At 53.5% G+C, this 20,319-nt stretch overlaps 1 protein-coding gene across 1 annotated transcript; it reads right to left on the bottom strand.

Moving 5' to 3' along the window:
- Positions 1 to 1,025: 1,025 nt before the first annotated feature.
- On the bottom strand, positions 1,026 to 19,787 carry BPIFB2 (BPI fold containing family B, member 2). The gene is made up of 15 exons (XM_008576967.1): positions 19,651 to 19,787; positions 17,332 to 17,425; positions 16,041 to 16,145; positions 15,071 to 15,217; positions 13,429 to 13,489; positions 11,836 to 11,896; positions 5,350 to 5,441; positions 4,781 to 4,966; positions 4,479 to 4,532; positions 3,846 to 4,016; positions 3,058 to 3,125; positions 2,848 to 2,893; positions 2,069 to 2,132; positions 1,629 to 1,705; positions 1,026 to 1,394 (listed from the first exon to the last, which is right to left on the bottom strand). The coding sequence occupies exons 1-15, from the start codon at positions 19,757 to 19,759 to the stop codon at positions 1,251 to 1,253; spliced, it is 1,479 nt and encodes a 492-aa protein (XP_008575189.1). The 5' UTR covers positions 19,760 to 19,787; the 3' UTR covers positions 1,026 to 1,250.
- Between the last annotated feature and the right edge of the window lie 532 nt (positions 19,788 to 20,319).

A 20,319-nucleotide genomic window follows, 5' to 3' on the forward strand; every position in this document is an offset into this window, starting at 1 on the left:
CTTGAGGCTGGATTTCACAGTCTGCCTCTTTCCACTCTCTCAGCACTCCCCGCACCTCGACTCTGGGCTCCATCCAGTCCCCTCAGCCTGTCACACTTGAGACGTCAGGGATGAACCTGTTACCCTTATAGGGAGAGCTGCTGTGGCACACTGTACCAGAAGCTTTGCTTACTGATGGTGGAATTCAGGCACCTTTACTGCCCAAAGGAAATATAAACAGAACATGAATCTTGCATATCTACGTAGGAAGGAGTCTTAACTCTGACTAAGAGATTAGCTTATCGGGGGAGAAAAATCACATGGCCATGGCCTGCCAGTGTCTGCATGCCTTGGTCTTCCCCAGGCCATCTTGTCATGTATGACCCACTGGGTTTGGCAAGATTTCAAAGCAGATCCTGCCTCCTTAGAACAAAAAACGTGCTCGTGACCATAGTAAACCAAAGATGGAGAAGCTGCCTGGAAAGGCAGTGAACTCCCCATCACCTGAAGTTCGTGAATCAAAGACAAAGTCCAAGTGAGGGTGCTAGAGAATGGAAGAGGGAACTGAGTACCTTATGTCTGGATTCTAGAAAGGTCACTGTCCTAGGGACCAGCCACCATCCAGCTCTGAAGCTCTGGGTGCATTCCTCTCCTCACTGGGCCTTAGTCTCCACATCTTTAAAATGGGGCACCACACCCTGCATGCCTGACTCACAGGGGTCTTATGAGGCTCTAGTAACAAGATGGGGCATGCCACTGGAGAGGGGAAAAGGCACGGGGCATGCCACCAGGCAGAGGGCACATTGCCTACAGTGCCGTCATGGTGCTCATAACTTCCAGCTCATCTGGGTTACTTGCCAGGGTCCTCTTTCAAAGTAGGAGCTCCCCTGGGCAAGGAGGTGATAGAGTCAACAGATGTGGTCGACAGAGATGTGGTCACATCTTCCTTGCCCAGGCAGCTTTGGTGGCTCCAGGGACAGACAGGACACAGGGGCTACACATAAGGAACTGGCCTCAGGTACACACAATTTGTCCGGCCTGGCTGGAAGATGCAGCAGAAGAGAAGTTGTTTAATGCAAGAGGGGACAGGTCTGTACAGCCTGGAGGAACAGTCTGCTCCCCACCAGGAAGGGGCAGAGAGAGGAAGGGGAGGTGAGGGCAGGGGGGGGGAGAGGAGGTGGAAGGGATGGGGAGAAAGAAAGGGAGGGGGACCCAGGAACTCAGTGAAGATTAAACAGCCCAGCTGGGCAGTCTGGCTCGCTAGTGACAAATTAGTGTGGCTTTGCCTCAGTTTCCCTAGAGATTTGAGGTAAGAGAGTCCCCTGAGCAGCCAGCTGTTCCACCCTCAGCTTTTCCAGTGGTGCTGTCTCAGTGCTGGTAGGGTAGAAGAGTCCACTGGATATCACAACGTAGCCCTGAAGAGCAAAGAAAACCATGGGCCAGGTCAGAGGTCACCCAGGTAGGACCCCCAGCTGCCCCATCAGCATGGCTTTGAGTTCATGCTCTGCCACTCTTGCCTGGCTGACCCTGCGACCCCACTGTTTGCACTAGTGGGGAGGGAAGGAGAGAGGCGACCCCCACCTCGCCAAGCCCGGCCTCCCTCCAAGGGTGGACAAGGCCCCTCTGGTCACACACCCAAAGGCTCTCACCTCATAGACAAAGACCTCAGGGTTGACGTAAAGGAGGTTGACCACACTGGGGAGGGCAATTCCCATGCCCAAGAGAGCTGCAAGTGGGAAAGAAGAAGTCAAGTTCAGCCAGAAGAGGTAATGCATCACCACCTAGAGCCAGCTCTGTGCTGAAGTCCTCAAGTGTATCGTGGCACCAAGTCCTGCAGACACTCAGGAGGTGGATGCCATTATTATTATACCCATTTTACAGAAGGGAAAACTGAGGCTTAGAGAGGGAAAGGAGCTTTGTGAAGATCACACAGCTGCTAAACAGATGCGTGCCAAGATGCACACTGGGCAGCTGGACTCCAGAGGCCTCTGTCTTAGCCTCTGAACATGCTGGTGGGGGGTGGCTGGATTTGAGCGCAGGGCAGTTGTGGGGCCAGCGGGGCCATGCTGGGGTGGAGGGCAGGGCTCACCATTGAGGTGGTCCAGCAGGGGCTTCTCAAACACAGTGCCCATGAGCGCGTACACTTGATCTGTCTGCAGTCACGGAGCCAGCGAGATGGGGGACCGCAGGGCCGCTCCAGCCGAGGGGCCAGGAGAGATGGACAGTTAGGGACACACATGAACACACAGACAGACAAATGGATGGCAGAGGCACAGGCAGAGGGAGGAGGGCAGGTCATCCACGTCCTGGGTTCAAGCAGAGCCCAGCGACACCCTGGGGCTGGACCAGCCTTCTCAGCATCAGGCGCTGGAGCTGTGCTCGCCTGGGGGGAGGCTGAGGATAAGACTGACCAGTGGACATGCAGGCACTGTGCGACCAATGGTGGGCTGGCTAGCAGCCCGCCCAATGACCGATGGACAGACAGACTGACAGCTAGGTAGAGGGATGGGGAATATTGACTGACAGGCCGACTGACAAATGGATGCATGGTGGCTGGTGGCCCAACTACGTCATGCAACTGAAGGAACAGCTGACCCTGTCTGACCTGTCCAACTGAACCATGGAGTCTGGCAAGTCATCGACTACTAGGCAGAGTGATAGCAGGCAGGCTGAATGATCAGCTGACTAACAAAGGGACAGCCTGTGACAGGTTGCCAGGTGACTAGCCTCTGTCCCCAAGAACCCCAGGGAAGCCTGATTATGCCAGCACATATGGCACACATGCGCCCACACACATGCAGATACACACACCCCTCAAGGCCTGTCCCACCCAGTAGGAGTCTCTGGAGACCCCAGACCCACACTCACATCAATAGAGCCCACATTGGAGGAGGCCACGGTGAGTTGGACATCCCTGGAAGAGAAGCAGGAAGGCTCGGGATGGGGCCTGGTGCCTCCCCACCCCCATACGCCTGGCTGCATCCCAGGCTCCCCTGACTGACACTGTGACCACGTGGTTGTGGGCCCATTGCACAGAAGGACACACTGAGGCTGCTGTGTCCAGGAGGGCTCCCTTACCCCAGCACAGACGTGGTCCCCTGGAGCTTTGCCTTGGACACGGAGAGCTGGAGGCTCAGGTTCACTACCTGGGAGCAAGGGCAGAGCAGGGGCAGGGGGCACAGAGACACAAGGGAGCCCTCAGCAGGTGAACCAACCCAGTCTTCCACCCACCCCCACACCCCACTCATTCAGGCACCAGGTGCTTGTGCCAGGCCCTGCCCTGTGCACTGGGAATAACACAGTGTGAACAAGGCAGACTGGGTCCCTGTCCTAGAGCCCTCAGCAGGTGAACCAACCCAGTCTTCCACCCACCCCCACACCCCACTCATTCAGGCACCAGGTGCTTGTGCTAGGCCCTGCCCTGTGCACTGGGAATAACACAGTGTGAACAAGGCAGACTGGGTCCCTGTCCTGGGAACCCACCACTGGCCAGTGGGGGAGGCAAACAATAACCAAAGTAACCAGAAGGATCCTTTCAGAATGGCAGATGCCACCAAGGCAGAGTGGTGTCATGGAGAGGACTGATGGGGACCTTCTTACTCAGGGTGGTCCAGGAAGACTACCCTGAAGAAGGCTGCAACATTTAAGCTGAGTCCTGAAAGATCAGCCGTGCTAAGAGCCATGGGAAGAGAGGCAGAGGGTTTAGCACATGCAAAGGTCCTGAGGCAGGAATGTCCTGACATGTTCAAGAAGAAGCAAGGAGACCAGTGTGGACAGAACAAGCAAGCAAGGAGAGCACAGGAGGGAGTGAGGTCTTGAGAGCCACCCACCCTCCCGGCCAGCGCCCTCTGGCTCAACTCACTCACCACATCCAGGGAGAAGAGGGAGTCGAAAGCCGAGTTGGAGGCTGCAACCAGGACCTCCACGAAGGGCTGCAGCTGCAGTGTTGCGTTGTTGGTATGGAGCGTGGCCACAGGCGTGGCACCCAGCCTCACCTTGAGCACCAGGGGCATGGGCTCGGGGAACTGGCGGGCCACCTGGGGAAGCACAGGGGGACAGAGAGAGGAGGGTTCTGCTGGGGCAAAGGCTGGGTGGGCTGTCCATTGGGTCCTTCCTCAAATGCTGATCAAGCCACCATCGTACTGTACATGACAGGGCCACAGAGCTGGGTCCACCCCAGGTCCCTGGACCAGACAAGGGTTTTGGTCCTCCCTTAGGAGGTGGTACCTGAGCTTGGTCTTGAAGATGGATAGGAGAAGGGAAGGAGAAAAGATACTCCAGGCAGAGGGCACTGCTTAGACAAAGGTAGAGAGAGGAGAAAAGAGCGTGGTGTCTGGGCAAAAGGAGGGGCCGTCCCTGAGAGGGAGCAGGAGCAGATTTAAGGGCAGACGCTGCCCCCTACCTGGGACAGATACGGGTCAGCAGAGATCCCACAGCCCAGAGAACCCCCTCTCCAACCCCATGTCTCAGTCCCTGGAATGACCAGAAATGTCACCAACCTCAGGGATGAGCTGGCCCAGCACGGAGGTGTTCAGCAGGTTGTCATCCGAATTCTGAAATCAGCCCCCCATCCCACAACAGGTTTTACAGCAGCCGCTGCCCAAGCGAGACTACCGCTTGCCCCTCATGGAGAGGAATCCCTCCCTCTAGATGCCATTTAACCTTCTAGCAGCCACTGGTTGAGCCTCCCGAAACTCAAGCTGCCCCACCCGCCCACAACTTGGCCACTGTGGGGTCTCCCCAGGCTGGGCCACAGGGCAGTCCTGCGCCACGTGCCCTGGGCATTAGGTGCAGCCCTCACCAGCTGCCCTGTGATGTCCAGGTTGAGGCTGCCGGCCTTCTGCAGCAGCAGGAAGGCTGAGTCAAACAGGTGCTGGGAGAGGCCCACAGTGGCCATGGCGTCCTGGGTGCCCACGTGTGGTGGCAACACGAAGGGGGAGGTGTCCTTGGGAAGGACGATGGGCTTGCCCAGCAGGAAGAGAACAGCCTGCGGGGGTGGGGGTGACAGAGAGACAAGCGGCAGGGCTCAGCAAGGAGCAGCTCCATGAAAGAGCTGGGATCCTTGGGAAGGACGATGGGCTTGCCCAGCAGGAAGAGAACAGCCTGCGGGGATGGGGGTGACAGAGAGACAAGCGGCAGGGCTCAGCAAGGAGCAGCTCCATGAAAGAGCTGGGCTCCTGGATGCCAAACTCCTCACCCCAAGATGCCACGTGTCTAGCCTCACACTTGTGCACGTATGCCATGCTCCCACCTGGATGCCGTGCCAGCTCCCCTCCCCACAACTCCCCTGCTCCTTTAGGAAGCTTCTGGGACACCAAGGGCTCCAGAGGCAATGAGCCTCCTGCTCTGGGCTGACAAGGAAGCACTTACATTGACATCCAAAGAGATGTAGTCACTCGTGATGGTGGGCATGTCAATCATGGAGTAGCGAATCTGGGACTCAGGACCCACAGGGTTGAGGCCTAAATGAAACCAGGATGAAGAAGAAAAGATGGCATAGTTAGCACTACCTACCAGCACCTCATCTATCCAGAAAAGGCAATGATCTGATTATCCTGATTAGCCAGAGCCAGGCCAAGAAACAAAAGAGGTGGGACAAGGCCTCTGAGCAAGCAAATTTAAGCAGCAAAGTGCATGCACCCGTTTCAGCTTCTCACAACCTGTTGACTCTTAGTTTAGACACAATTTTAACGGGTGTTTCTGCTTTCTCCATTGGTAGAAGATTAGTGCTCCCAAATTAGAAGGAAGGAAAAGGGTCAGTCCAGATGCAGATACCCCCTGACAAAGCAAGAAAAAGAAGAAAAGTCCAGACATTTGAATTACACATCTCATTCAATCTTCATCACAATCCTATAGGGTTACTTTACACAAGCACACGCATGCACACACACACGCACGATTTGGTGAGATTCGGTCTTGCTCGGGAGTGTACACGCAGTCAGACTCCAAAGCTGCTCACCTCATTACGCTGCCTCCTGCAGGAGCTCCAGAGGCGCACGCCCCTGGGGCCAGTCTGCAGGGGCACAGAAGTCCCACTTCCCTACAGGCCCACAGCGCAGTTCTCAGGGAGGCACAACCGAGAGCCCAGTTCCTCTGAGGTGCGCTTACCCAAGGCTCAGGATATTCTGCTTGGGAAGGCTGCAGAGGGTGAGCCACTTGTGGGAACCACAACCCTGGACACCGCTGAAAGACATGGCTGGTGTAGGCTCAACCCCTCCAGTCCGGAAAGCCCGGCTCTGAGCAGTAGCTCCTCCCCCTCAGACTCTGGAGACCAAGGTTTTGCTATTTGTGCGCATGTGAATGTCCTGTCTATATAGATATATATTTTGTATATCTACGTGTGTCTATTTGCATATGTATTACTAAATATTTACTATGTATATATTTTGTATAGTTTGTATAGCTTTGTGTAGTTTAGCTTTATTTATATGCGAAATACATAAATATATATTTATATGGATATATAAATATATTTATTATATAAAATATTAAATATATACTCTTATGTACCTCCATTCAGAGTTTTTTCTGTCATCTCTTCTGGATTTAATTTTATTTTCTTGAACATTTTTGAAATTGTTTATGATTGTAAAAGCAATATAGTATGATTTTGTTTCTGCAGATCAGTGATTGTCAAAGATTGGGGTTGGGGGACAGGGGCAGCAGTAGGGGATCTTGGAGGCTGGTGGAATGTTCTGTATCTTCAGCATGGTGCTGCTTACATGACTATGAATTTGTCAAAACTCAGAGTACTGAACCCTAAAAAGGGTGAGTTACTCTATGTTGAAAAAATGAATAAAAACATTAAAATGCTTAGAATAATAATATATATTAATTGGGAAAACATAAAAAAAAAGAGATGGGGAAAATATTGCCCAGAATCTCAGATTTATTTTTTTAAATATTTTATTATGCAAAGATAAACTTTTTTTTCCTTTCTTCTCTTTAAGTAAAACTGGAGTGAAACTGCAGTTTTGTGTCCCTCTCTTTTTTCTTAACAGCATGGCATTATAGCTTAGTTAACAGCACAGACTCTCAAGGCAGACAACCTCAGTTTCTCCCTCTGTAAGATGGGGCTAATAACGTGACAGTAAATATTAGCTTTTATTATATGTGAGTATTTTGCCAGGCATGTTGCTAGGTAATTAAATGCCCTTCAAATAATGCTTTTTAATGGCTTCTATCACTCTACCCCCTTATGTAACCAGTCCCCTAGGACTGGACACCTAGATTTCCTTTACTGGATTTTTTAAATTCCTTAAAGATAAGGGCAAGAGACAGTCTTTGATATGAACCCAGTGACAGGGTATCTTGATGGAGTTAACCCTGCTGAGGAAGAAGGGAGGGGCAACGTTTACTAAGCCTATTGCATGCCAGGCATTTGGCCTGTGCTGTCTTATAGCAGCACATTGGAGAAGCAGGAATCTTGATCTCTATTTTCTGGATGGGATGGTTAGGCTCAGACAGACAGAGTGAATTTCCGAAGGTCACAAAGCAAGTGAGCAACAGGGCCAGAATTCAAACTAATGTCCTCTGATTCCATGTCCAATTTCCTTGGTTTCTTGGTGCCTCCTATTAAAGTAATATAGAAATTTGGGCAGAGATCAAGGAAAGTTCCCCAGACAAGGCAACTCTGAGCTGGGCTATGGAGCATGGCTAGAGCAATGGATGGACATGTGAAGAGAAGAGGACCAGAGTGAGTCAGTTCCTGGGGGGGCTCTGAGCACCCTCCTGAGGATACTAGACTTGGAGCCTCTGATTTCCCATCTATAAATTGGGGGTAACAATGCCACGTTGAAGGACTGTTGCTAAAAGCCTGCACAAGAAAGCCAAAGCTTCTTGATATAAAAATATTGATATTCTTGATATTTTGATATAGAAATATGTAGTAGAGAACCACCACAGATAAACATGCAGCCTGCCCGACATCCCTCCTGGCTTAACCCCAGCATGCAGGTCCCCCTGCCCCCTCCCCTGCACACCTGTCCCTGCCTGTGTGAGAGTTAGCTGCAGACCCGACTCAAAGGCAAAGCCAACTGATTGCTCCAGATTTCACGTCAATGACAGCGCCATGGAAGAGACACTAGAATCCTAGGCAAGGCCATCAGATAGGAGCAGGTGCACTTCACACAGGAGCAGCTTCAAAACCTGCTTGTAAAAAACGTAACGAAGCCCTTGATTCTGCTCAGGCCATGAGAACTAAATGTGAAGGGAGGGAGGCAGTGTTGAGCTCACCAGGAAAATACTGCCCCCTAAAATCAACAGGGGATGCTTTCTTTGATTGGTCTAAGGATAGGTGGGTAGTTGCCACTATAGTTCTTAAATATTGATAAATATTGCTAAAAAGAAGATGACATCAACCTACTTTCATAGCTTTTAGTTTTGAATTGTAAGATAAAGTTCTGACAGAGCCTTGTTTAGGAGGCCCCTGGGGCCACAGTTTTAAGTAGACAGACTATTGTGGCTGCAAGCACCTGGGACTGCAGCAGTGGAGGCAGGTGTGGGGGCAGTGAAGATCCCTGAGAGACAGCCCAGGACAATGGGAGTTGGCGGGCAAACACCCCAGCTCCTTGTCCCTCAGGTAGGATGTGGCTGAGGCCTATTCTGTTCTGTCCCCAGGATCTCCCCAATGGTACTAAGCCCAGCTGCCCACAGCAATGACAAGCTCATTGACACCTGTCCTCCCTGTCTCACTGCTGCCCTCCCCAGCCAGTGCCCCCTGGCAGCACCTCCCACTTGGACCACTAAAATCTTCATCTCATGCTCTGCTTCTGGGGGGTCCACCTAAGGCAGCAGCCTACTCCTACAATTAGTCACCCTTGGATAATGAAGACCTCTGGAAAAATCAGAGGTGGGACAAGCTTGACAGAGCTGGAGAGGAGAGGAAGGCTTGACTCTGGGCCCTGCCTGGATTGTGGGTGGCCCCCAAGAAGGGAAACAAGAAGAGGGACACTTTGGAGCAGAAGAGCTTGGGTTCTGTCAAGGACTTGTTGAGTCAAAGGAGCCTGTGGGGCTTCCAGGAGGAGGTGTCCAGGAAGAAATGGAATGTAAGGCTTCTGGTTAAGATGGCAGAATAGATGGCCCCCAGCATCACTCTCTCCCACAAATCAACCAATTTACAACTATAAAAAAGCAACTACAGGCAAGCTGGGGCCACTAGAGCTCAGGGGAAGAGGAGAAGAGACCTACAGAGTGCATGAAGGTGGGAGAAGCCATGATGCAAGAAAAAGAAAACTGCTCAGAACATTTCAGGCCACAGCCACTTAAAGGCTGGAGCTGCTGAGCACATGCAGCAGGAGCCAGCAAAAGCCAGAGCTGTGCCCTTTGGATGGAGTTGCTTGGAGACAGCAGGGAAGAAGAGGGCCTTGGTGGCCCCCAGGACAGCAAGACCACTAATAGGGTTCCTATGGACACACACAGGAGCAAGGAGCCACAACAACTGAAAAAAAGGAGCCACTCAGAGGCTGACGAGTCATTGCAAGGTACTGGCACAGGGCCCATCCCATGGGAAGTGTTTGGAGCATGGGCAGTGGGGGAGACAGACCCACTGGGAGAACACTGGGACACAGCAAGGACAGTCAATCCACCCCCCAATCAGCACAGGACCACTCATAGGAGACTGGTCAGGAATATGGAATTGCATGGAGTGTAGTTTGGTGAAAAGACTCAGGCCCAGATCAGAGTGTCTACACAACCCAGGTGCACTGGGTCTCTGGAGAGCTGGAAGTACCTATAAGGTCAACCATTAAACCCTGAGCCTTCCCTAGGGAAACAGCAGCAAAGCAGCAATTTAGCTCTACCACAGAGCTCAAGTGCTGGTCCCAACAGGAAATTTCCCCATTTTAGAAGTAAGCAAAGAACAAAAAATTAGTTCTGGCAGAGGCACACTGCCAGCTCCTCAGGGCCCACCAGGGGACCTGAGGTATTGAGCCAGGGACCAGAACCCCACCCACAACCAGGCACACTGCCAGTGCCTTGGGGTCCACCAGGGGACCTGAGGCATGGGGCCATGGGCTGGACCCCCTGTCCACATCCAGGCACACCACCAGAGCCTCAGGGCCCACATAGGGGTCTCAGGAATGGAGCCAGGGACTGAATCCCCATCCCACACCCTGGCACACTGCCAGCACCTTAGGGTCCACCTGGGGAACTGAGGCATGCAGCTGGGATGGGACCCTCCTCACACAGCTGGGCACACTGCCAGCACCTTGGGGCCTACTGGGGGGCCTGAGGAACAGAGCCAGGGACCAGATCCCCCTCTCAGAACCTAGCACACTGCCAGTGCCTCAGAGCCTGCTGGGGGGCCTGAGGCATGGAGCCAAGACCAGACCCCCCTTCCATAGCCAGGCACACTGGCAGCACCTCAGGGCCCACCCAGGTGCCTGAGGAATGGAGTCAAGATCGGACCCCCCCTCCCTCAACCAGGCACACTGCCAGTGCCTTGGGACCCAACCAGGGTCCTGAGGAATGGAGCCAGGGACCAGAACCCTCTTTCAAAACCTGACACACTGCCAGTGCCTCAGGGCCCAACTGCGGTCCTGAAGCATGGAGCCAGGGAGCAGACCCCCCCACCACCAGGCACACTGCCAGTGCCAAGGAGCATGACAAAAACATCACCTCCATGTGGGCAGCCCACCACAGTAACCACGGCTGCCGTGAAAGTGACTAGATGTCACAACCACCACACAGATGGTCCACCAGCCACTGGAGTGCATTGACACAAGTAGAGTCACCAGCAGAGACCAAAGAAAAGAATAGAATGTCTCTCTCCACAAAGCCCATTCCAGAATGACAGAAGAAGCATTTGCTTTATGATAATATTGGGGGACCTGAACACACCTCTCATCATTGGACAGATCATCGAGGCAACAAATCAACAGAGTAACCATTACCCTTTCAGAGGGAGGAAGAAATCTACAGTTATCAGAGGTGGGAGGGGGGAAGGGGAGGGGGATGGGGAAAGATTGGACAAGGGGCATAAAGAATAAGTATGATTTGTAACAATATATATGCTAGTAATTTTGATTTGATCAACATATGGCAACATTGAACCCCCAAAATATGTATACTCAATTATGATTCAATAAAAATTTTTGGGCCGGCCCAGTGGCGCACTGCTACAGTGCGCCGCTTGGGAGCGCGGCGGCACTCCCGCCGAGGGTTCGGATCCCACATACAGACTGGTTTCCGCTCACTGGTTGAGCGAGGTGTGGGCGCAACACCGAGGGTTGCGATCCCGTTGCCGGTCCCGGTCCGGTACAGGCGTGGCACTGAGGGTTGCGATCCGTTGCCGGACACGAAAAAAGACAAAAAGGAAAATAAATAAATAAATAAATAAAAAATAAAAATTTTAAAATAAAACAAACAAACAAATAAATAAATAAAAGAAATGGAATGTAAGGGCCTGAGCTTTAGGGAGAAGACCCCCAGCCTTGAAAGTGGGTTAGGGCAGAGGAAGAGAGTTCAACAAAGAAGACTAAGGCAGAGGCTGGAGATGTGGAGAAAATCCAGGGGAGCATGGAGCCCCTGAAATCTCTAAGCAGGGGAGGCAGCAACTGCAAACTGAGATGTACCTCCCTGTACACACACACACACACACACATGCACACACGCACGCACACACACGCACACACGCACACGTGCACGCACACACGCGCAAACATGCGCACACACATGCACACGCACGCACACACACACACACGCACAAACTCACTAAGCACTAAGCACTCAGGGCAGGAGCCCAGGACTGCCCAGCCCTCAGGGATGGGTTCTTTCCCCAAATCACTCCCTGCAGGAAGAGCTCTCTTAGGGGCCCCAGAGGCCCCAGCCCACCTCCCCTAGGCTCCCAGCTCTTACCAATTAAGGTGCCCAGGTGGACATTGAGGCCCTGCACCAGGTTGGAGATGCTCAGGCACAGCTGTGGCAAGACAGAGAGAAGGAGGTTGGGGTCAGGCAGCCCTCGGGGTGGGAGAGGGTGAGAGGCTGGAAGGGGCCCAGCATCTCTGTCTAGAAGCCACCTGGACCTGCACACAGAAGCCCAGAATCCCTTCCTTCTTCCATCACCCAGTGGGCATCTTCCCGCACCTCATCTGGGCACTGAGGAAACAGAGGAGAAGCAGCCCAAAGGCTGATGGGGGTAGCATGGGTCTGTGGGGGAAAGAACAGGGGCTTGGGGCACAGCAGAGATGGCCACAGGCCAGACCTGAGCAACTGAAGCAGGGAGCCTGCTGCATCAGGGCCCCAAGGGCCAGCTGGTGGGAGGCTGGTACTTGTGGTGGGGCAGACAGGGGGCAGCAAGCCGTATCAGGCCGGGCTCCAGATGCCAGGCCAGGGAGACTGGAGGTTCTCTGGGCACAGTGGACAGCCAGAGAAGCGTATTAAGCTGGGGCCAATGTGATAGAAGGTGGGGCACAGGAGAGACTGCAGGGCCAAGGGGCACCCACAGCCTGGGCCAGGCAGGAGCTGGTGAGGCTGGGCCAGGAGAGGCCAGGAGAAAGAGCAGAGGGCCCAGCCTGCCGTCTTGCGGTGCTGCCTGCATCCCGTGCCCAGAAGACGCTGGCCATGAGGGGTGCTGGGGAGGACCACTGCAAGAGGAAGCTGCCAGACCCACAGGCAAGGCCAAGGGACCACTGGGGCAGCCTGTAGGACTCTCAGGACAAGTTGTACCACCTTTGCCCTTGAGCCTCAGTTTTCTCATCTACGAGATGGGAATGCTGCAGTCTACCTCTGGGGGTGTGGGATGGCACGCAGTGGGGTGACTTGGTCTCTACTGGTGCCCCTTAAAAGGAGGTGGGTGTCAGATGGGGCAGGGCAGGGAGGAAGAACCGGCTCCTCCTGGGCAGGGGTACCCTGGCCCCAGGTGCGCCACCTCTCAGCAGAAAATGATGAGATACAAAAGCAGCAATAATAGTAGCACTCACTCTGCCAAACTCCGTTCTAGACTCTTCTCAAACGGTAACGCATTTTGTACCACAACCACCCACAGAGGAGAGATGTTTACTCTCTTTCATGCCACATGTGGAACCAGTCAGAGGCAGGTTGAATGACCTGTGTCAGTTCACATCTGGGAAGGAGGGCATCAGGATTTGAGCCCAGGTCACTCTGGCTCTGGTGCCCCTGCCCTTGTCCACTCTCATTTTGTCTCCTTTGCATAAATAAACCACAGGGCCCCTGAAAACACTGTCCCTACCCTGTCCTCTAGCATGGAACTGGGGACTCCCTCCCCCGCAACCCCACTGACTCTGACCTTGTTCGGGTCTCCCCATCACTCCCCTGCCCCTTTGCAGCAGCCTCTTCCCCGCCCTCACAGGGGGATATGGAGGTGCCCCAAGATGGGCTCTGTTTTTTAAACAAATCCCGAGCTGCCCCCGTGCCTGCAACCCACCGCTCGTTCACCAGGCCTTCTGAGTTAACAGTGCCCCTTCCTGAGAAGTCTGAGAGGTCCTTTACCTTGTTACTCAAGACAGCTTTAATGTGCTTCTCCACCAGGACCAGCAGTGCCGGGGATGTGCTAAGGAAGAGACGTAGAAAGGGTCCTGAGTTCCCGGGACAAACCCATTAAGTCCTGTCTCTCTGCAAAAGCCACAAGCCTGGGAGACAAGTCTCTACCCTCAGCCAGGGAGCCAGCAAGTCCCACTCGGTACCCTGCCATATGCCAGATGCAGTGCTGGCTTTTCCCCACAGGTGAGGAAACTGAGTCTCAAAGAAGAGGGTCATTTTTCTCCAGGTTTAGAAGTGGCCAAGAACATGAGAAGTGAGGCCAGGCTTGCGGGACTCGGTACCCTGCCATATGCCAGATGCAGTGCTGGCTTTTCCCCACAGGTGAGGAAACTGAGTCTCAAAGAAGAGTGTCATTTTTCTCCAGGTTTAGAAGTGGCCAAGAACATGAGAAGTGAGGCCAGGCTTGCGGGAGACAGAGAAGATGTTGCAAAAGTCAGCCATGGCCTGCTGGCTCCGCGGCCACTCTGAGCCCACTGAGCGTGGTGGGTGGAGCTGGGATCCTGGGTCTGCTTCCTGCTTTGGCTGCAATTCTCTATGACACACCTACTAAAATCCCTTCCTGGCTCTGGGCCTCAGTTTCCCCTCTGAAGCAGGAGAGATGGGTCTAAGTTGATGTTTCTCAATAGTCCATAGCAACTTATGGCTCCTTGGTTTGCCAAAATGTGGATCCAAGTTACAGCCCACCCTCATTGAGTTACTTCTCAGGGGAGGTGGGAGGATGGCATCTGTTTTTTTAAAGCCATCAACCTCTGGGCTGCTGTTTCCCCTTCAATAAACTGTGAGCAGCCCCTGCCATGAGGAACATGGAGGGTCATGAGTTACACATGATGATCACAGGCACAAGTGTGAATACATTTATGTGCACACACCCCTCTCTGGGATGTGTCTCAGTCTTTGTGCAAACATTGTGTTCTTTTGAGCCTCCAAAATGCTCAACCATCTCAGAGTGAGCCTCTGCCCACGTTTGAGAAGGTGAAGACATAATGTAGGGGGACTCACAAGCAGTGGGATTAGTCAGGCAGCCTGGGTTTGAATCTGGCTACACCATTTGCTGTGCGACCTCAGACAAGTCACTTAACTGCTCTGTGCCTCCATTTATCCTCCTATAAAATGGGGGAAATGCTTATACCTACCTGGCAGGAGTACTGGAGGTCTAGAACAGTGCCCAGCACACAGTAGGCGCTCTGGTGGTGGGAGCTGCTCTTAGCCTTAGATATAGACATAAGCAGTCACCTGACTCACTGTGAGAGCTTGGCTGGCCCCTGCCCCTCCCTGGACTTCAGACTCCCCATCTCTGCTGAGAGGGCTGCTCTCTGAGGTCCCTAACAGCAGAAGGATCTGCCCAGAGTCCCTCCCCTAAGAGTATGTTAGTCGCTGGTGTGTATTAGTGGAGAGGACACAGGCTCTCTTGCTGTGTGACCTTGGGCAAGTCCTCCCCCCTCTCTGATCCTCAGTGTGTACAGCCATAAAACAGGCATGATAATGGGCATCTCCTAGGCCCATTGTGGCTGTTAGATGAAGTCATGAGTGGGAGATCAGCACGGCCATAGCATCTGGGATTCCCGCAGCCCAGCCCTCACCAGGCACCCACCTATTACTGCCATCAGTCACGCTGGCACGGCCGACGAGTGAGAAGCAGGCAGAGGTGCTCACCACGGGGGTCTCAATGGAGCCCAGGGCCACGCGGGCATCAGCCAGCAGTACCTCAGGCAACGTCAGCTCCAGGGGCTCTGGGATGCTGCAGGGAGGCCAGTCCTGAGTCCCAGAGGCACCACCCAGCAGAGCCCACCACAGCTGATCAGAGACCCCACAAATCCCCCAGCCCATGACTACCCTCCACTTGACATAGGCAGGTCTCCCACTCAGCATGAGATGGCCCCCCTGGGGCAGGCCCAGAGCCCCCCAAACTCCACTGGGGGTCATAGATGTTGCAGCAGATGGGTGTGAACTCTGGCTCCCTGAACCCTCCCAGAGATGCTGGGCCAGTCATTTGCCATGGTGAGCCTCAGTTTCCTCTTCTGTAAAATGGATGTAAGATTGGAGGTACCTATTTCACAGGGCAGTGCTGAGTTTTCTATGAAATAGTCATGTAAAAAACACCCAGCTCAGATCCTGGCCCACAGTAAGCACTCATAAAATGGTGCCAGGGCAAAGGAGTTAAAGGAGATCCCTCTGAATGCCCAGCTCACAGTCTGGAAATTAAACGCAGCAACCTATAATGTGCCTGATGCACAGAAATAATTCTGATAGCTCTGTTTATTGAGCATCTACTGTGTACCTTGCACTGCAAAAGGGAGGACAGTAATTATAACTACAGCAATGAATCCATTCACTGCAACCCTCACAGCCACCCTGCGAAGTTTCACCCCATTTTACAGATGAGGAAGCTGAGGGTTGGAGAAGTGAAGTGACTCCGCTCACTTGCACAGCTGTGGAGAGAGGGCACTGGACAGGAAGTCGGGAGGCCTGGGGAGTTGCTAACCCCTCTTCCCTCACTCTGCTCCTCGGAGGGTCCTGAAACTCCTCTGTCTCCCTCTCCCCCAACAAGGAGATTCACTCACCGAAAGACTTTGAAAGTAAAATTGGCTGCTGCCAACAAGCGTATCCCAAAACCAGCAATGAATTTCAGGTGGAGACGGGTCACATGCACATTCAGAATCTGAATCCTGCAGAGTAAGAATCATGGTGACAGGGTGGCCCCCATTAAACCATGTAATCAACTCAGGGAGGGGGTGCTCTGAGCCATACCCGCTCTGTTGATGATACAAAGAAGGACTTTCTGACCACTGGAACCAAGAGGTAAGGGTGAGGTGGTGAGTTCCCCATCCCGGGGGGACATGCAAGCCAAGGCTGGACAACCAGCTGGTAGGGAAAACATGCAGAGGGGGCCCCAGCCTGGGGCAGGGCTTGGGCGAGATGATTGCTCAGGCTTCTGACCATTTCTGACCGAGGTCTGGAAAGCTGGGAAGGTGGGGAAAGACTTTGGGATGAACAGAAGGCAGAAATCCCCTGCATAGCGACCCAGTCAGCATCTTTGGCTGTAGCCCTCCAGCCATGGGAAACTCCCCCCATTCAAAGCTGACTGCTCAGAAGGCTGCCGTGTGGCCAGACCATAAAGCTTTAGGAATCCTTGGCTGTTGTGCATTTACGTCATTCCCCGTTACTCACCATAATTCACCACGCCATGGACAACAATTCAGCCCTACCTAAGGGGTCTCGAACTTGTGGCCCCCAACCCAGGTTTTCTTACCCACACATTGTTCCAGTGCCTTAAAGTTTTTAATTTAATTAGTTGCCATTATTCAAAATTTGATAGAACATTATATATATATATATATATATCCCACTCCCCGCCAATATCTTCTCTTGGAAACTCAAAGATCTGGCAATAGTGAGTCTGTGTTCCCACATGTACGGTGACAATTGGCCCAGCCCCTGGAGGTGTCTGAGTTTTAAATGTCCCCACCTACCTATGCCTTTGAGTCTCTATGCATTAAGGGGGAGAGAGGAGGACAGTAAAATAGGCTCAAACTTGTGTCTAAGTTCAATGTCTAGCTTTTGGAGGAAGCAGCAAGGGTCCTGCCAGCCCTGGGGCCCTTGAGGGCGGAAATCCACTAATTCAGAGGCACCAGCCCCTATGTCTCCACCTTGGTCCCTTCTCCTAAATCTTGTGACTACTCACCTGGTGGGAGGAGCACTCATCTAGCTGGTTTGGGAGCACTCATCCAAAGACAAGAGTGATCATCCGGTGGCCTGGAGCATTTTGCCCAGTGGATGGGAGCACTTATCTGGCAGGCAGGAACACTCAACCTAGTGGCAGAAGCACCTTCTGCAGAGGGTAGGAGCACTCACCTGGTGGGCTGGAGAACATCTCCACTCTGGTCCAGGAAATGCGGGACAGTGACCTGCAGGGCTCGCTGGAGGTGGGCTTTCCCAATTTCAGACACTGTGGGGCCAGGGCAGGATGAGGTCAGGCTGCCCTCAGGAGCCGCCAAGCGGCAAGAACACACTGCCTTCCATCTGCTCTGCACCTTGGGCAGAGGAGATCCAGAGACTGGAAGGGGCAGGCTTGCACATGAGCACACAGGGAGGGCAGCTGGCCCCCCATGGGCCCACCTGGGGTGCACCACTCACATCAGGCTCTCCGCAGGGCATACCCTTCCTCCCTCACTCCTGCCTCTCAAAATTCTGCTGTTCACCCCATTCTTTAAAAACAAAATCCTTTGCCCTTTTGCAAGGCTCCAACCGGATCCCACCTTCTCCAGGAGCCTTCCCCAAGTCCCCAACCAGAAGAAGCATTTCCCAGTCATGCCTGGTCCCCTGTGGAGACGTCCCCTGGGAGGGGAAGGGCAGTCTTCCCTGGAGGCTGGGGACTCTAGTGTCCCTCAGATTCTGGGTGCAAATCCCCGCTCTGCTGCTCACTGTCCATGTGGCTGCTCTGTGCCTCAGTTTTCCCATCTGTAAATTCACAGTGATTATAACAGTACCTGTCACGTAGCGTTATTGTAAAAACAGTGCACAGTAAATGCTCCCTATTATCGTTATTTTTGTAGTCGTAGTGGCTGTCACTTACATAGTGCTCCCAGTGTGCCAGGCACTCTTCTGAGTGCTTTACTTTTCCTATTGTCATGCCCAATTTACAGAGAGGTGAGAATACCCGGCCAGAGGGAGCTGGCTCTAGACCAAGGCTCCAGAGCCTCTGGGCTTCCTCTCTCACCTGTGCTGCTGGGCCAGAGAGGTGCTAATGAGTTGAGCTAAAATGAGAGAGAGCTTCAGATTAGGAGTCAAGAGCCCCGAGCTCTGCTCAGACTCACTGTGGGAACTTAGGAAGTCCCTGAGCCTCTTTGGGCCTCAGTTTCTCCAGACACAGAACATAAAGGTGGTTGTCTCCAGGCTCCTGATGATCCTGTCTGGCCTGACCATCTGCAGCTGAGCTGAGACTCACACCCAGGCCTGGGACTCCATATACAGTGCTGTCCTGACACAGGCTTGAACTTCGGGGCTTGCGCGATGGGGAGGGACGGACACAGTAAGAAGCCACCCAGCCCAGCCTTGGAAGTAATGTGTGTGATGTGGGCAGCTCACCGGATTTCCGTAAAGAACAAACACAGGCAGATGAGATGGGGAGGGCTCCCTGGGGACAAAGGAGGATCAAACAAGACAGGCAGAGGGCGGCAAGCCTCATGTCCCTGCCCGTGGCATCCATGCATGACTCCGGTCACACTCTGCACGGATCACTGACCCCTTTCATTGCCTGCTCATCTGCCCAAATACAAGGTTCCAGAAGGCTGTGTGTGCTCGAGGGAGGGGCGGGGAGGAACTTGCGGCTTTCCTGAGCCACTACCTCACTGCTTCATGGCCTGGGCCATTGAAAGTCCCTTGTACTATCTGACCTGAGCCCCTCACACTGTGTCCTGAGTTTGGTCTGGCCTTGGGGGATACAGCTTCTGATTTCTCATCCATGACCCAGCTTTGGCAGGACCCCAAAGCTCCCCAAGAAGCAGCTGGGGTGAATAAAGATTTCTGGGCTGAGGTCCTGGACCTTGGCAGCTTTCGTTCCTCCCTGGGCTTCGGTTCCTCAATGTGCCTTCCCCAGGGGATAGGGCAAGACTCGGAAGCATCTAGCAGCAAAGCCATAGGACAGAGGCCTCGCCCAAAAGGGGCCTAGAGAGGGGCTGGTTCCCTCCCTCTGAGCCCAGCAGGGATCTAACTTTGGGATGCTCCAGGCAGTGCTGCACTAGACATGCCTTTTCCAAGCACACACATGCATGCAGACACCACACATGCACACGGGTGCACCGACAGCCAGGCACATGCCTTCCCAACACTCAAGTACACACAAAGGCACGTCTCCATGAGATTCAAACTCATAAGTAGACAGACACACATAAAAATAGCCATTCGAACCAACCTTTGCCCACCCCATGAAAGCATATGAGCACAGTCGTGTGTACACACTTGCATGTTGGCCATATGACATATTCTCCCAGTCATGCATTTATTTAATACATATTTGTTGAGCAGCACTGTGTCAGGCACTGTCTGGGTGCCAGGGATACAGCAGCAGATAAAAATCCACGTCCTCAGGGGGCTTTTGAGTTTATAGATACACGTGCACACTCAGGACTGTACACACACGTACAGACATGGTCTCAGGGGCACATCTCTTACCATAGCTCAGCACCTCATTGTTGAGTCTGACCACGGCGCCTGGTGTGGAAGCACTGACCACGGACAGCAGCAGGGGCAGCAGTAGGCCCAGCCCACATGCCCAAGCCATGGCCACCCTGGCCACTGCCCCCAGGATCTGTGGGCTGGGGTGGGACAAGCATCAGGGAGCTTGGCCAGAATAGCCCACTCCGAGTTGCGCTGCCCAGCCCCCCAGACATCAGTTTTTGCATCTCTGCATCAAGAACAATCACCTTCCCCTGCCTGCTTTATCAGGAACCGTGGGGGAATCTGGTAGAAATGGCCCCCAAAGCCCAGAGAAGAACCAGCCTTGCCTAAGGTCACACAGCTGAGTGGGGTCAGGTACAGGACCCAAGCCATGTCAGAGGAGGCTGGTGAGACTCCCAGATAGGGAGACTGAGGGCAGCTTCCTGTTCCAAGAAGAGAGCTCAGGCCCACCATCCCGAGGCCCAGGGCTGTGTCACCTGATGCCAGGAGTCCAGCCCAGCATGCCAGCCCAGCCCAGCCCAGTGTCTAGCTGTTCAAACTCAGTGAGGGGAGGGCCCAGGGTGGCTCCTGTCCTTATCTCATCCTGGCCAGGTGAGAAATGGCCTAAAAGTAGGCCTCTCACATTGTCCCCAGCCCCTGCCAACCCCAGCACAGCCGAGTGGC

This window comes from Galeopterus variegatus, unplaced genomic scaffold (assembly GCF_000696425.1).
Source record: "Galeopterus variegatus unplaced genomic scaffold, G_variegatus-3.0.2 Scaffold65, whole genome shotgun sequence".
NCBI lineage: Eukaryota > Metazoa > Chordata > Mammalia > Dermoptera > Cynocephalidae > Galeopterus > Galeopterus variegatus.